This window comes from Lagopus leucura, unplaced genomic scaffold, assembly GCF_019238085.1.
Source record: "Lagopus leucura isolate 7727_CA_CO unplaced genomic scaffold, USGS_WTPT01 Super-Scaffold_100088, whole genome shotgun sequence".
NCBI classification, from domain to species: Eukaryota; Metazoa; Chordata; class Aves; order Galliformes; family Phasianidae; genus Lagopus; species Lagopus leucura.
In genome coordinates, this window is record NW_024962319.1 from 445688 (window position 1) to 461888 (window position 16201).

General features: G+C 57.0%; 1 protein-coding gene across 1 annotated transcript; it reads left to right on the forward strand.

Moving 5' to 3' along the window:
• Positions 1–799: 799 nt before the first annotated feature.
• On the forward strand, positions 800–13912 carry KCNK3 (potassium two pore domain channel subfamily K member 3). The gene is made up of 2 exons (XM_042887518.1): positions 800–1113; positions 10925–13912. Exons 1-2 carry the CDS (start codon positions 831–833, stop codon positions 11809–11811), a joined length of 1170 nt encoding a protein of 389 aa, XP_042743452.1. The 5' UTR covers positions 800–830; the 3' UTR covers positions 11812–13912.
• The last annotated feature ends 2289 nt before the right edge of the window (positions 13913–16201 follow it).

Here is a 16201-nt window from a genome sequence, read left to right on the forward strand (position 1 = left end):
GCCAGTCCCAGAGCATGGAAATAGTGAACATTGCATGGTGCCAGGTCCATTGCATGATGCACTGTGCACGATGCTCAGTAGCAGTGCCATTCGTGCTACCAGATTGGTTGCATGGTTCCAGTCTCTATCCCAGTGGACAGTGCACAATGCTCAGAACCAGTCCAGTTGCCAGTCCCACTGTCAGTCTGAATGCCATCCCAGTGCACGATGCACAATGCACGGCACTGGTCCTGGTCTTGGTGTCAGTCTTGGTGCACGGTGTGTGGCACACAGTGCACAATGAGTCCCACTGCCAGTCTGGATGCCAGGCCCAGTGCACGACGCACAGTGCACAGTGCCAACCCCAGGGCTGGTCCCACTCGTGGTACCAGTGCAAGATCCCACTCTTGATCCCAGTGTTCTGTGTATTTTGCACAGCGCACGGTGCCAGTTCCACGCTCACAGTGCGTGCTGCACAATGCACGCCGCGTGTCCCAGAGGCAGTCTGGATGCCGATCCCAATGCACCGTGCAAAACGCATAGTGCCAGTCCCGGTCCAAAGCGCGTGGCGCGGTGCGCACGATGCACAACGCAAGGCACGGATCCCGTTCCCAGTCCTGGTGCGGGTCCCGGTCCGGGTCCCGGTGCCGGTGCCGGCTCGGGGCGGTGGTGCTGAAGGACAGCTCCGCCCCCGCCCGCCCCCGCCGCCGCCGCCGCCGCCCTCCGCTCTCCTCTACCGCCGCCGCCGCCGCCGCCGCCGCCGCCGCCCGGAGCCGGGCCCTCCGCGGAGCCCCGGCCGCCGCCATGCCCCAGACGGCCCCTCCGCCGCCTCCTTCCTCCGCCGCCGCACCATGAAGCGGCAGAACGTGCGGACGTTGGCGCTCATCATGTGCACCTTCACCTACCTGCTGGTGGGAGCCGCCGTCTTCGACGCGCTCGAATCCGAAGAGGAAACGGCGGAGCGGCGGCGGCTGGAGGCGAAGAGCCAGGAGCTGAAGAACAAATACAACCTGAGCGCCGAGAGCTACCGCGAGCTAGAGTGGGTCGTCCTCAAGCTGAAGCCGCACAAGGCCGGCGTCCAGTGGAAATTCGCCGGCTCTTTCTACTTCGCCATCACCGTCATCACGACCATAGGTACCGGGCAACCCCTCGACCTCAGCCCCAACACCCCGCCGAAAAAGCTCCGGGGATCCCCGTGTGAATAGTCCTTGCTTTGCCCATCCCTGCGGTGTCGGGGCGAACGATTCTGCCCAGCTGTTGCCGACGTTGGGACCCCTCCACCCATCCCCACGGTGTCAGGGCAAACCTCTCCCCTTGGCCCCTCGGGATCCCCTTCCCCATAACGCCCATCCCTGCAGCGTCAAGGCTCACCCATCCAAAACTCCACCATCGGGAACCCCCCCCCTCTCCCGGCCCCCTCCGCCCATCCCCGTGGCATCGGGGCGGCCCCCTCCACTCTCTCCACCGGCTCGTCCCAAATGTGTCCATCCTGGTAGCGTCAGGGCTGTGCCTCCCTGGGATCCAACCTCTGCCCATCCCCGTGGTCTCTGGTCTCCCAGCCTCGGGGATTCTTCAACCCCTCTTCCACCCTACAGCACCACGGTGTCTGGGGAAGGGGGGGGGGAGGAGGGCTGAGCTTTTCCTTTGGGCAGGACCCCCTTTCTTCAGGAGTCGGTGTGGGTAGGGAGGGGACATAAGGGTCCCATTGTGGGACAGATCAGGGGGGAGTGTGTGAGGGGACTCATCCCTACACACAGTGTCCCATCCCCAGCCCTGCAGCTGAGAGCTAGGGGACACGGGGTACTTCCCCTCCAGGGGCGGTATTCTCTCAGCTCACTCCTTCCCTGGAGGAGAAGTAGGATAAGAGGGAAGGTTTTCTGGGGAGAGGATTCCTTTGCAGATCCTTCCCATTCAAAAGCACAGTGGAACCCTCAGTCGGGGTGTCCTGACCCAGCTGGGAGGGAGGGGGGAGTGTTGGGTATTGCACAGTGCCCCAGTGCTCAAGGCAATGTCCCTGCCCTATCCTGATCCAATCTGAGCCATCTCATGCTACCAGAAACCAAAAGTCCCCAGGGAAAGCCAGCTCTGTCCGCAGGGTGAGGAGAGGGGATGCAGGAGTCAGAGAGATATCAGAGTCACCCCAGGTTGCCACTGTATTCATTCCGTGCTGTGGTGCACTCACCTGGTTACGCTTTCACCCCAAATATCTTTGGGGCACTTTCAACCAATGTTCCCTGTCCAGGATCCCCACAGTGTCCCCACCACCACTGTGCCCTGCATAGGGACACCCACAGCTTGGTGGCTGCGTCCTCCCTCCACAGCAAGGAGCAAACACCACTGAGTTTGGCTCCGTGCAAGGATGCATGACCCCAAATCTTCTGACCTGCTGTCCTCTGATCCCCAAAATGCCTCATATTCCCCAGTCCCTCGCTGGCCGCCTGTGACTTGTGGGTCACAGGCAGGTCCTGGTGGGGGGAACCAGAGCTGTATGGCTGAGATGTGGGTTTTGGGGCTGGGGCTGAGCTCTATCAGCTGGCACAGCAGCTGGGACAGGCTTGGGAAGCAGAGACAAGCAGCTTATCTTTGACGTGAGAGAGAGGGGGGCAGGAGGAGGGGGTGCCGGGGAGCAGGAGGAACATCCCCAGCCTCAACACACACAAAGGATGCTGCAGTGCCGTGGATGTGAGACAAAGCCAACCCAGAGTGCACAGCCCCATTTTGCTCCTCTTCTGTGCCCCCCAGGGCCGTCAGGTCCCCTGCAGTCTCCTCCGGGTGCCCACAGATGGAGCAGGGAGATGCAGTTGTCACACCCCAGATGGGAGGGGGTGCTCCTGGTGACACCCAACCCCAAAGCCACCCATTTGAAGCGCAAAGGAAATGCAGAGGGGATTTCCCTGGAGTGTGTGTAATTCAGCCCCGCTCTGCAATGTCCACGGCCGTGTGCTGGGGAAGCTGCACGGACACGGATGTGTAACTCAATCCTGTTGTTATCAATCTGTCAGTGTCTATTTCTATGAAATGGGATTTTCCAGCAAGGAAAAAAAAAAAGAAAAAAGAAAAGCAAAGAAAGCCTTCTTTCGGGAACTCAAAGGTCTCTCTGCTTGCACTAAGAAGTGCCATGCATGATCTGCTCGGAGCAGGTGACAAGGGGACATCTCTGCTCACTGCCCACTGGTTTTGCTCTACCAGGGACACAGTGCCCGTTTCCCAGGGCTGTGGCTGTCCCCTGTCACATCCCATTGCCGTCTCCCTTAGGATGATGGCCTTGGGGACAGACTGCAGGGGCCACTTGGGGGGCACTGCACGGGTCTCCAGGTTGGCACAGGGTGACTTTGCTGGGAGCATCGCAGCTGGCTTGGGGCGTTGTGTGGGATGGATCCTGCAGCATTGGGGACAGATCCTGCAGCACTGGGGACAGATCTTTTGTTGTGACCTTACACATGGGCTCCGGGTCCATTTGGGGTAGGGGTGCCCTGAGCTGGATACCATGGCAGATCTGTGTGGTGACAGTAGGGTCAGTGGGGCACGATGTGTCAATCAGGGTGGTGACACACATAGGGACAGCACCGGTGGCAGCTGGATACATGCAGGGGGATGAGGCTTATGGCTGCAGACTGGGATCTGTTATATTTAGATGTTCCCCCTCCTCTTCCACAAGGCCAGGGGCAAGGGGAGCTGCAGGACATGTCCCTGATACCTCCATCCCTGTCCCTGCAGCAAGGATGGGTCCGCTGTGCCACATGGCACAGTGGTGGGGATGAGGACCTGCAGGCTGTCCCCCTCCATGCACCTCAGCTCATGAAACCCAAACCCTGCGTTGGGTGCTCCCAGATGTGCCACGGGGCTGTGAGGCTGGGGACAGTGCTATCCCTGCAGGGATGGAGCCAGCCTGTGTCCCTCACGTGTGCTCAGCCATTTGGTCTGCGGCAAGTGGCGAATGCCAACCTCACTGCCACCATCTGCCACCTCCCTCCTGGGACAGGGTTGTGGCAGCAGCAGGTGACACCATGGCGTGTTTGTGGAGCACCGCGACTCTCCTCTGTGGCTGTCACCACGTCCCCTCCATCCCTCCTGGGTGCCCCCCAAGCCCCACACCCCATGCATCCTCCTTCCCCCCCCCCCCACCGGCCCCCGCTGCCCTGCAGCACCTCCTCCTGCTGCGCTGGCAGGTCCAGCCCTGACTCAGAGCCAGGATGAACAACGCGCTCCCCGCCGGCTGCCCTGCTGCTATTTTCATCTCTGATTCAGTCCCGCTCCTGAGGCTCTAAGGAAGGGACATGGCAGGGAGGGGGCAGCTGGAGGGGACGGCCACGAGCAAGAGGAGGAAAGGGGCTGTGATCTGGTGGCTTTAAGGGACACAGTGTGCTCATAGTGATACAAACATGTCCAGGATGAGGGCAGGTTTCATGGAAAGGGATGGGGATGGGGGAAGGTTTTGTGGAAAGGGATAGGGACGGAGGAAAGCTGGGGATGGATCACAGCTCCCTCTGAGCCCTCAGGACATTTCTGTTCTGCACTCTCTGTGCCCGCTGACAACGATCACAGTGGAAATGAGTGTTGGCAGCTCCGGGATCTCCTTTAGTAGGCTTCAGAGTGAACACACTGAAGGGAATGACCGTATCACAATGTTTCAGGACTGGGATTCAATTCTTCTCACCCCAGATACCTGCAAGAGGGGGTACCCGATGCACAACTCTATGCCAATTGCAGGCAAAGGGCCAACCCTTGCTCCCGCTGCCGTGGTTCTCTGTGGTTGCTGTTTGTTGTGTTTACTCTGAAGCCTAATGATGGCACAGTCATTATGCACACTCCAAGCCCGGCCCAGAGACCCTCTGAGCTCTGTTTGCTGCTGCCCCCACCTCCCATCCTGCCCAGGATATAAATGTTCTGCTCGTCTCTGTCCCAGAGAGATAAGAGCAATTAATGCCCGCTCCTTCCCAGCTGATGCCTCATTAAACCCTCTGGCAAACGACTGACTCAAACAAGCACAAACAACCCATGCTGGGGCAGCAGGGCTGCGGTGTGGGGGCCAGTGCCCCACCCCCACCCCCATTTCTGTCTGTCCTGTTGGCTTTCCTATCACCAAACCCTGGCACTCAGCTGGGACTGGGTCCAGTGCTGTGAAGCCAGACCCATGGAGGAGCTGCAGGAGAGCCCGCTCTGACCCAGCATGTGATTTACAACCTGGCTGTGATATTTATCACCCAGCTCTCAGGCTGAAGTGACTGCAGTACGCAGGATTTATAGCAGGCATCGCTACCTTGAATAAATCCCAGCCAGACAGGCAGTGGGGTTAATGGAACAAGTGAGACACACGGCTGTGTTGGGGCTGGAGCTCACTAGTCTGCCTTTGGGGAGAGCTGCCGTGGGGCAGAGAGGCTGTGCTGGTGCTGCAAGCAGTGCTGAGTGCAGGGGCACCTTGCTGGATGCTGGTGCACAGCATTGCACTGGTGCTGGGTGCTGGTGTTCAGCATAGGCTGCTGGTGCGTGGCATTGCTCATGGTGCATGGAATTGCACGCAGTGCTGGGGTAAGGGTGCTAGGGGCTGGTGCATGGTATTGCACACAGTTCTGGATGATGATCATGATGCCAGGGCACAGTACTGGGTGTTAGTGTGTGACACTGCACATGCTGCTGGGCACAGGGCTGAATGCTGGTGCATGGCATTGCACATGGTGCTGGGTACTGGGGCACAGTACTGGGGGCTAGTGCAAGGTGCTGGGGGCTGGTGCATGGCTTGCACATAGTGCATGGCATTGCTTATGGTGCTGGGCACTGCAGCACAGGGCTGAGTGTTGGTGCACGGCATTGCACACGGTGCTGGTGTTGAGCACAAGGTGCTGGGTGCAGGGTGTCATGGTGCTGGGCACTGGTGCTCTGTACCAGGTGTTGGTGCATGATACTGGCTGTTGATTCTTGGCACAGGATGCAGGGTGAACAGCACTGCACATGATGCTGGTGGCTGCAATTGGATGCATGGTGCATGGTGCTGGGCCATAGTGCATGGTATTTGAGGGGATAAGGACACACAGTGCAGTTCTCCACAGCAGTCACAGCCACTCCCAGGTGTGTCAGCCAAGAGGAGGTGGCAGGTGGCTCCCCAGGCTGCACTCCCCTTTAATTCCATCCCCACAGAGTCTCCTTTGCCACTGTGGAAACGGGATGTGGTGTGCATGGGAATGAGCTCAGAACTCCCCCTCCCCCCCAGCAGACTCTGTGCCCCACCAGCATCCGGACCCACTGTTGGGGGTCCCGACTGTGCCCCAGATAGGAGAAGGGGGGGAGGATCTGTAGGGCTGGGGAGAGAGGGAGCCAGGAAGGGGCCTGGCAGGGCCCCAAAGAGCAGCAAAATATTGCCAGTTTCGGGTCGGCGTAAACACAGCCCTTGGCTGGCGCGGGGATTTTCCATGACAGCATCAGCCCCCGCTGCCCCCGCTGTGGCGGGGCCCCACTGCTGCTGCTGGGGCTGTCCCAGGCAGGGTAGTGGCTGTGCCCCCTCTCTTAAGCACTGCTGGGATGGATGGGGTGCAGAACTCCCTTATGGGGGCCTCTAAGTTTCTCTGGGGGCAACACCCCCCAGTGCAGCACAGGAGAGATTTGGGGAGGGGGTGTAACAATGCTGGGGGCAATGCTGCAGAACTTGCTGAAGAGGATGGGGGTACCCCAGTGTCTGGTGGGAGCACAGGGGGAGCCCAGGGCATGGGACAGTATGGGGTGACCCCACATCTATTTCATCTGCCCCACTGGTATGAGAGCAAATGAGCCCCCCACAAGACTCAGCACCCTCTGCCCAGTAGTCCTCCCCATGCCAAGGCAGCCCTCAGGGAACTGAGTGCTGAGTTTGCTCCACCAGGTGAGTGCATGGAGATCAAGGGGAAGATGGAGAGATGGGTGGTAAGAGAGGTGAGTGGGGATAGACGAGATCTGGGGTGGCTTGGAGGGTAGAGAATGGGTGGTCGGTTGGATGGATGGATGGATGGATGGATGGATGGATGGATGGATGGATTGGTTGGTGGATGAGTAGATGGAAGGTTGAGTGGATGGGTGGAAAGATGGGTGGGTTGGTGAATGAGTGGATGGAAGGTTGAGTGGATAAATGGATGCATGGATGGATGGAGAAAAGATGAGCGGATGGATGGATGGATGGATGGACGGACGGACGGATGGATGGATGGATGGATGGGTAATAAATGGTTGCATGGGTGGTTGGATGGTGATATGTGGGGATATCTTCGCCTTTCACCTGCCCTAATGAAGTCACAGTGAGGACGATCCCTGCTTCAGGCTTAGCATCCAGCTGGGATGGGGCAGTGCAGGTACCAGAGCTTGCCCAGCTTTGCATTACCCAAATTCACATCAGCTCTGAGGTGCTGCTGCCCAAATCTGGTCTCTATCCTGAAGCTGCCACTTACCAGGCCCTGCCTGAGAGGTGCCCCCAGGTGGGACATGACCTTTTCCACAGCCCTCATCCCTGTGCTCCATGAAACCCCACCCTGGGAAGGACAGAGCATGTGACCCCATGCAGGGCTTTGTGGGGTGCAGTGCATTGGTGCAAGAGTGGTGCAGGCAGCAGTGCAGGCAGCAGTGCAAGCAGCACTGTGCCCCTGCACTGGGCTCTCCCATGCCCATGTTTGCTCAGAGCAGGCAGGTGCTGCTGCCATGTGCTGCCTTTCCCAGCCGCTCTCTGCCTGCTTGTTTGCTTGCTCTGCAAGCACATTTCCTGAGCAGATCCGAAAGACACCCCACACTCTGCCCAAGCTTTCACAAAAATCAGAGGGTATCTGGAGCATGGCGGAGCTCACATGCCACTAAAGCAAACCAAGGACACCCTGCCCTGCTGCCCCCAGCCTAGCAGGAGTGCATCAGGTATCCCCAGCCCCAGCTGACCCTAGTGGCTGCTGCTGAACCTCCCTTAGCCCAAGGTCAGGAGGAGAAAACCAAGCTTGAAAGGAGCAGAGCTGTGTCCCCATGAGATCTGAATGTTTGAGATCCCTCACGTGGTCAGGGGTCTGGTGGGTTCCCCATCACTTCATTGCTCAGTAAGGGCAATGGCACTTCCCAGGCAGCACCTGCTGCAGCCAGAACTGCTCTGGGAGAGGAAGGGGAAAACCATCCCCAGACCTACCTGACGGACACAGGGATAAGTGTGTGCACTCAGGAACCCACCCCATGCCAACTGTGGGCCCCAGGAGGAACCCCATGGTGTCCTGCCTTCTCCATACCCCTCACATCTTGCCCCAGCTCAAGCTTCTCTTGTCACTTGGGACTCCCTATGCCGTGCTCTGGGAATGTTGCAGAATCCTTGTACCCTGCATCCTCCTCTCCTTAATCCCTACATCCCTGCCCCTGCCCTGGCTCCCTGCAATCCTATGCCCTGCCCACCTGAACCTTCCTGGACATGACCTTCAGCTCCCTCCCATGCCTCCCAGCACCCAACACCACCTCCCTCTCCCTGCCCCATCAGCCCCTCGCACCTTCAAGCCTCGCATCACCCCATTTATTTTCCACCCTCCTCCCAAGCCCCGGTGCCAACTGCTTACTAATCCCCTCCATCCATTGCTCCCAACAGCCCCCGGGATCTGCTCCAGGCTGGGGCCAAGCAAACCCTGCACCTGCTCCCTGCAGCCTCAGCCAGATCCACCCCTGCTCCTCGGCAGCCCTAAAAAGGCGAAGAGCGGTCGGCGTTCCTCTGGGACATGTCATGTTTTCTCCTAGGGGACACACGCTGTGCTCCCTGCCCACTTGCAGCACCCCAACCTGCTGGGACCTGGCTCCTTCCAGGACCCGTTGAGGAAGTTTGGGAGCTGCAGGAGGGATGAAGGAGAGGAGCAGAGATGCTCATTTTGCAAAGGGTGGGGAGAGCAAGGAGAAGGCTTTGGGGTCTCCAATGCGAAGCCCCAGTGTGGCAGGAGCTCAGTCAGCATCTCCTGCTCTTTTCTTTCCCATGATGGATGGGTGCAAGAGAGGCTTGGGGGGCTCAGCTCCTCAGGACCTCTCTCCCTGCCAGTTGCCTTTTCCTCAGCCATGCATGGGGGATTTAATACCTCACGACCTTCATCCTGGCCATAAACGTGATGGAGATCAGGCAGCATGTGCTGACACCGGGGCGGGGGGGGGGAGGGAGGAGGGAGCTGGCGGATTGATGGACACTTGGCCACACTGCCAGAGCTCATAAACTCCCTTCCCAATGGAGAAATGGGGCTAAATATAGCCCTGAGAGGCTGCACCTCGGGCAGGAGGTGCAGGAGGGAGAGTGCTCAGTGAGGCTGTCAGCATGGATGGAGGCTGGGATCCTAAAATCCCAACCTCAGCTGGATGGATGCTCAAAGAATAAGGGAGGTTTGGGCTGTTTGGAGGTTGGGGTGGAGATATCTGGGGGATCACCACACTGAGCCCTCCACAGTGCCCGTGCAGGCACAACACTGATGCTCGGGGTTTGCCAAAGCCCTCCCCACAGCCCAGCTCTGGGGAAAGCTTGGCCTGAGATCTGACGAGCCGTGATTTCGCCTCACCCCAGCAAGGCTTAATCCTTGGCCTCGAGGAAGCTGCCAGCAAAGGGTGGCGGGGAGAGAGGCCACCTGCCTCGGCCCAGTGAGCGGGGATTAAGCAGAGCTGGGGCAGGGCGGGATTCCCACACTGGATCAAAGCATTGGAAAAGTGTTCAGGCTGATTCGGGTTAGAGGAAAGAGCAGTGGAAATCTCCCCACCACACTTTGCTTTTCAGGGCTCCCTGGTGGGCAGCGCTGGAAGCTTGGAGGAGCAAAGCTTTTTTGCAGGGAGAATTTGCACCAAAGCCTTGGGCTTTTCCCAAAAGCATCCTCAGACTGAGCTCAAAGCATCCCCTGCCTTTGCCCCTTGATAACTGTGCCATGTCAAAATGTTTTCCACACATAGGTGAACACTGTTAATCTGTTACGACAAATGTAGTTTTGGACGTACTCAATAATTGAGGAGTGCAGTGCTGTAAATATAACACTAGGTGTGATGGGCAGGGGAAAGGGAAAGGGAAAGGGAAAGGGAAAGGGAAAGGGAAAGGGAAAGGGATAGGGAAAGGGAAAGGGAAAGGGAAAGGGAAAGGGAAAGGGAAAGGGAAAGGGAAAGGGAAAGGGAAAAAGGTGAGGGAAGGGGAAAACTAAGAAGGGGAAGAAGAGAAAAAAAGAAGGGAGAAGAGGAATGGGGAAGAGGAGGGGAGGAGAGGGGTGGAGGTGGGAGGGAAGGGAAGGGAAGGGAAGGGAAGGGAAGGGAAGGGAAGGGAAGGGAAGGGAAGGGAAGGGAAGGGAAGGGAAGGGAAGGGAAGGGAAGGGAAGGGAAGGGAAATAAAAAGACAGGGAAAAGCAAATGGTGGCTGCCTGGTGGCAAGGGCAGCACACAGCCCCTGAGCATGGCAGCTGGGCAGGCATCCCCACACTCCACATGCTCAGCTGCCTGGATCTGGGATCCATTACAAGCAAATAATCCGCCACCACAGGGAGAGAATAAGTCCCATTTGCATGTGTTTTGCGCAGGCAGGAGATTAATTGAAGTCCAGATGCTCCCTGCAGGGCTATATGTGTGGATGCAGGGTCCCCTAGCTTCTGGATGGAATTCAGTTGAATGCAGGGACACAGAAACATGGGCAAACAAAGAGGCAGAGATGCAGGGATGCAGGCATGCGGTAACAGAGGAGAACAATCCACTCCCTTGATTTCTTAAAAATTGCTTTTCTCCCCTTCTCCTTTGCTGCTCCACCTGGCCATTCTGAGACTGTCCTGGGAGGTGCATTTGAGGACAGCTATCTCCAGCCCCTTGGTGATATCATACATAGTGGCCAAATCCCCCAAACAAGGGGACCATGCAACCCCATCCAGGGCCCATGCCAGATGTCCCAGCTTCAGGACAGGTGGCCAAGGAAGGGGCACCAGTTGCACGGTGACAGTGCCAACCTCTCTTTGGCTTCACTCCCCAGGGTATGGCCATGCGGCCCCAAGCACGGACGGTGGGAAGGTTTTCTGCATGGTGTACGCCTTGCTGGGCATCCCGCTCACCCTCGTCATGTTCCAGAGCCTGGGTGAGAGGATCAACACCTTCGTCAGGTACCTCCTGCACCGCATCAAGAAGTGCCTGGGCATGAGGCGGGCAGAGGTCTCCATGGCCAACATGGTCACCATCGGGTTCTTCTCCTGCATCAGCACCCTGTGCATCGGGGCGGCCGCGTTCTCCTACTACGAGCACTGGAGCTTCTTCCACGCCTATTATTACTGCTTCATCACGCTCACCACCATTGGCTTCGGGGACTACGTGGCCCTGCAGAAGGACGAGGCCCTGCAGAACAATCCTCAGTACGTGGCTTTCAGCTTCGTCTACATCCTGACGGGGCTGACGGTCATCGGGGCTTTCCTCAACCTGGTGGTGTTGCGTTTCATGACCATGAACGCCGAGGATGAGAAGCGGGACGCTGAGCACCGGGCGCTGCTCACCCGCAATGGGCAGGCGAGCAGCGTGCACACCACGGACACGGCTTCGTCCGCACCCACGGCAGTGGCAGCAGGGGGTGGTGGAGGTGGCCTCCGTAATGTCTACGCGGAGGTGCTGCACTTCCAGTCCATGTGCTCGTGCCTGTGGTACAAGAGCAGGGAGAAGCTGCAGTATTCCATCCCCATGATCATCCCCAGGGACCTGTCCACCTCGGATACCTGTGTGGAGCAGAGCCACTCCTCGCCAGGACGCTGTCCTGAGACCCCTTCCAACCGATGCTTCTGCAACGCCCGCCGGTCGGCCATCAGCTCCGTCTCCACCGGCCTCCACAGTCTCTCGGCTTTCCAGGGCCTCATGAAGCGCCGCAGCTCTGTGTAGATCTCGCTCCATCACCCCCCATGTGTGCCCCAAGCTTCATGAAGCTCCGTGTAGACCTCACTCCATCATCCCCAGTGTGCCCCAGTTTTCACAAAGCTCCGTGTAGTCCTCTGCCCATCACCTCTCACCGTCCTCAGGCTCACAAAGCTTCACGCAGACCCCATTCCACCACCTCCAAATGTCCCATGAATCTCCATGCAGACCTCACTCCACCGCTCCCATGCACTCCAGGCCTCATGAAGCTCCACGTATCGTAGAATCACGGAATCATTCAGGTTGGAAAAGACCTCCAAGATCACCAAGTTCAACTGCCACCCATCCCCTCCATGCTCACTAACCATATCTCTGAGCACCACATCTCCACATTTCTTGGGCACCTCCAGGGACGGTGATCCCACCATCTCCCCATACAGCCCATGCCAGTGCCTGACCACTTTTGGGGAGAAGAAATTGTTCCTAATGTCCAACCTGAAGTAGTATAGACCCTACTCCATCACTCCTGTGCACTCCAGGCCTCATTGAACCCCATGTAGACTTACTCCATCACCTCCCATGGACCTCAAGCCCCACAAAGCTCAGCATAGCCCCGCTCCATCATCCCCCATGTGTGACCCAGACTTCATGAAGCTTCATGTAGGCCATGTTCCATCACCCCCATGCACCCCACACTTCACAAATCTCCATGTAGATCCCACTCTGTTACCCTCTGTGTACCATGGACACTTTGGCCAAGATCTCATCTTGGTCACAACATGAGGAACTTCCTCATGTCCCAGGATGTCTGGGATCTGATGCAGTGGGGCTGCAGCCTCCAAGTGGGCTGTAACCTCAGGATGTTAGGACAGATGCAGGATCCTGGGGAATCAGGATGGCTTCAGGAGCCCTTGGTCCTGTCCAAGTCTTCGCCAATTGTGACGGGAGAAAGAAGCAGGGGCCACCAGTTTATTTTATTTTAATTTAATTTTATTTCATTTCATTTTGTTTTGCAAACCACTCCTCAAAATGTGAAACTTGAAGTCCTGGAGAGTGTGTTAACCTGATGGAAAGCTGCTGGGGGGAACAAGCATGGGGACAGCTCAGATATACACACACACACATTTCTGCCTGGGCTGCTGGGGAGCCCAAAGACCCCCACTCCCATCCTCTTGTGCAAGTGTGTAAGGCATGAGTGGGGTGTGTGTGGGCACCGTGGGCTCCGTGGGGCAGGGAGGAGCCAGACTGCTGTGGTGTGCACACAACAAATAGGCTAAGAGGGGCTTAGATGGAGATTTTACAGCTCCTTGTTAGGGGGAGATACCAGGAGTCGTGTAGCTGAAAATGTCACCCGTGACCAAGAAGTTCAGTGTTCTATCCAGAAACGGTGGTGCCCAGGGTGCCCTCAGCATCCTGACCCCCATCCCCTTTCACAGCTCTGAGGCTGGAGCTGTCACCTTATGCAAAGAATTTGGGAAGGAGACAGCCTGAGGTATGGGGAAGGTTTTCACCTTCTTCTTCACTCCATCTGAGCTGCACCTCCAAGCCTGTGCCCCACAGCACCCCATGGCACCCCATGGCACCCAGCACCATGAGCCCAGCTTGTGGGATGCCCCCATTCCCGCTGCCCTATGGTTCACAGTTTCCATCGCCCCTCGTCCTCCAGCAATGAAAGCACAGGTCACTGGGGACAGGGGGAAATCAGGACAGCAGGACATCACTTTGACTCCCCTCAAAACCTCATCAGGGGCCATCAGGACTTGGGGGACAACCCAGCGTGCCTGTCCCCAGCAAGGCATTTCTTTTCTCAACTTTTAACAGAAGAAAAACTATGTATTTCTAATACTTGATGACGTGTACATACTGTTAGATACCAGAGAGGATATTTATTATAAATGATGCTATAATCGTATCTATAGAAATCTATAAATATCTATTGTAAGGGAGTCTTGTGGGAACCTTGCTGATGACTCCAGGGAACTTCTTTTTGCTCTCTGCATCCGTCTCATCCTTAGGACACCGACGGGGAACAGGATCCCCCCAATGAGGTTACTCAGTTTCTCATGCCAAAGTATATTTGTACTGCTGATTGACTTTCAGTATGGAGAGAAATAAAGGTTGATTGGAATCTTGGCACCACTTGGGGCACCTCGCTCCGAGCCTCTGGGTGGGTTCTTGCACTGATGGCTATGAGGACATCTCAAGGCCAGGGTCACCTGAGTCCCTATGGGCCATCAGCGGAGCCCAGGGCTTCTCTCCTGCCTTTAAGTGGATCAAATGGGCTTCATTCAAACCCAGCACCTAATCTAATCATGTTAAGCCTGCAAAGAGCAGATCTAGCTTGCAGCAGCTGATGGGGATGCGGCTTTTCCATCAGCACCTTTCACCCTACCCAGAACTGGTAAGGCTGTACCTGGATGCTGGGACCAGTACTGGCCCACCTCAGTGCCAGAAGGATGTGGGCACATGGGGAGAGCCCAGCACAGGGCCTGGAGCTCTGCTGGGAAGAGAGCTGAAAGAGCTGGGGCTGCTCAACCTGGAGCGGGGGAGGCTCAGGGGGATCCCATCCACGGCCATAAATCCCTGCCCCTGGTTACTCCCTCCTCACATCTGCCACCCTCCTCCGGACGAGTGATTTTTTTTTTCCACCTCTCAGATTATTTATATTTCCGTGTCATTCATAGCCCAAATATTTACAGTGCACTGGAGAGACTTAAAATTCCTGGCTGGTATTAAGCAGCATGGCCTTTTCCTCTGGGTATCCTGCAAAGAGGAGAGAGGGATGGACGTGGCTAAGCTGTGCCATGTACACATGATGCTGGGGATGATGGCCACCAAAGGGGACACTGAGGTGACTCAGGGGGGCTTCAGGGGCTGGAGGAACCCTTGGGTTCAGGCAGGGAGCAGCAAAGGTGGCTGATCCCAGGCGCTCCAGGTGAAACCCTTTCCATTCTGGTGTCTCCACGGTTGGCATCTCCATGGTTGGCATCTCTATGGTTGTAATCTCCTTGGTTGACATCTCCCCGATTGGCATCTCCATGGTCAGCATCTCTTTGTGGCTCTATCTCTCCATGGTTGATATCTCCACAGTTGGCATCTCCATGGCTGACGTTTCCATGATTGACTTCTCTCCTTGGTTGATATCCCTATGGTTGACATCCCTGTGGTTGACATCTCTCCATGGTTGGCATCGTCATGGTTGATGTCTCTACAGCTGGAATCTTCTTGGTTGGCAATTCCACAGCTGACATCTCCTTGGTTGCTAACTTCATGGTGGATATCCCCATGGCTGACAACTCTCCACGGTTGGCACCTTCGTGGTTGACATCTCCATGGTTGACGTCTCCTTGCTTGATATCTCCATAGCAGAAATCTCCATGGTTGACACCCTTGTGCCCTCTGCATACTGATATCACCTGGCTGGATGTCTCTCCCTTCCCAGCACTCTTTCTGCTCCCTGCCTGCCTGGATTCCCAGAGTGGGATGCCCCCCATTCCTCCCCTGTCCCTCATCCAGCATTGGGGCCACATGGATGAGAGCAGGATGGAGGCACATGGCAGTGTCTGTGCCACCTCCATTCCCATCCCCGCAATGCTGGAGGGCAAAGTGCATGTTTGAAGTTGTGGAAAACAAAGCACAGCAAACAAGGATGGATGGAAAATCTCCGGCTGGTGGTGCCATCCCCTGCCCATCCCCATCCTCCTGTCCATCAGGCAGGAAATCAGATTAGGGTTTGAAATGAGCAGAGCGTGCTCTTAATGAAGGGACCAACATCACATCCTTATTAATTACAGCAGGGCCTTGTTTGGTGATAGGCAGCCCCAGTATGGAAGTGCAGAGCTGCACGACTACGCACGAGCGTGCACAGGCGTGCAAATAAGTCACACATATAGGGACCAACCCCATGCCAGCAGCCTGCAGAGTGCCCCAGTGTGCTGGGCATCCTCACTGCCCCATTCCCCTGCCCCCAGGGACGCAGTCTTTCCCCAGGTGTTCCCTCCATGGATGCCAGCCCCATACCCCAGTGTGCACACTTGTGTACAATGCCTTGTGTGCACTGCACGTGTGTGCATGCATGTGCAATGCATGCCCCATCCTCTGCAGTGACGTTTTCCATGGGCAAAGGCAGAGGGGAGGGCTGGGGGCTGTTTGCCTTCATGTCTGCCATGAGCAACGATGAGAAATGGCTGTGAGTGAGGTGCCACCAAAGAAGGAGAACGCAGCAGGGCAGGTGGGTGGAGGCCCAGAGGTCTCACTCCGCCGTCCCTCCCCCTCTCTATTTCTGGAGGACCCCCCCCCTCCTTGGGATGCTCCATCTCCACTGGATGCGATGCCCACGCGTTTCCTGCAGCTCCCAGCATAGGAAGGGTTAACACCACGTGGATTTCTCTTTCCTTTCCCCCTCCCCCCCCCCCCC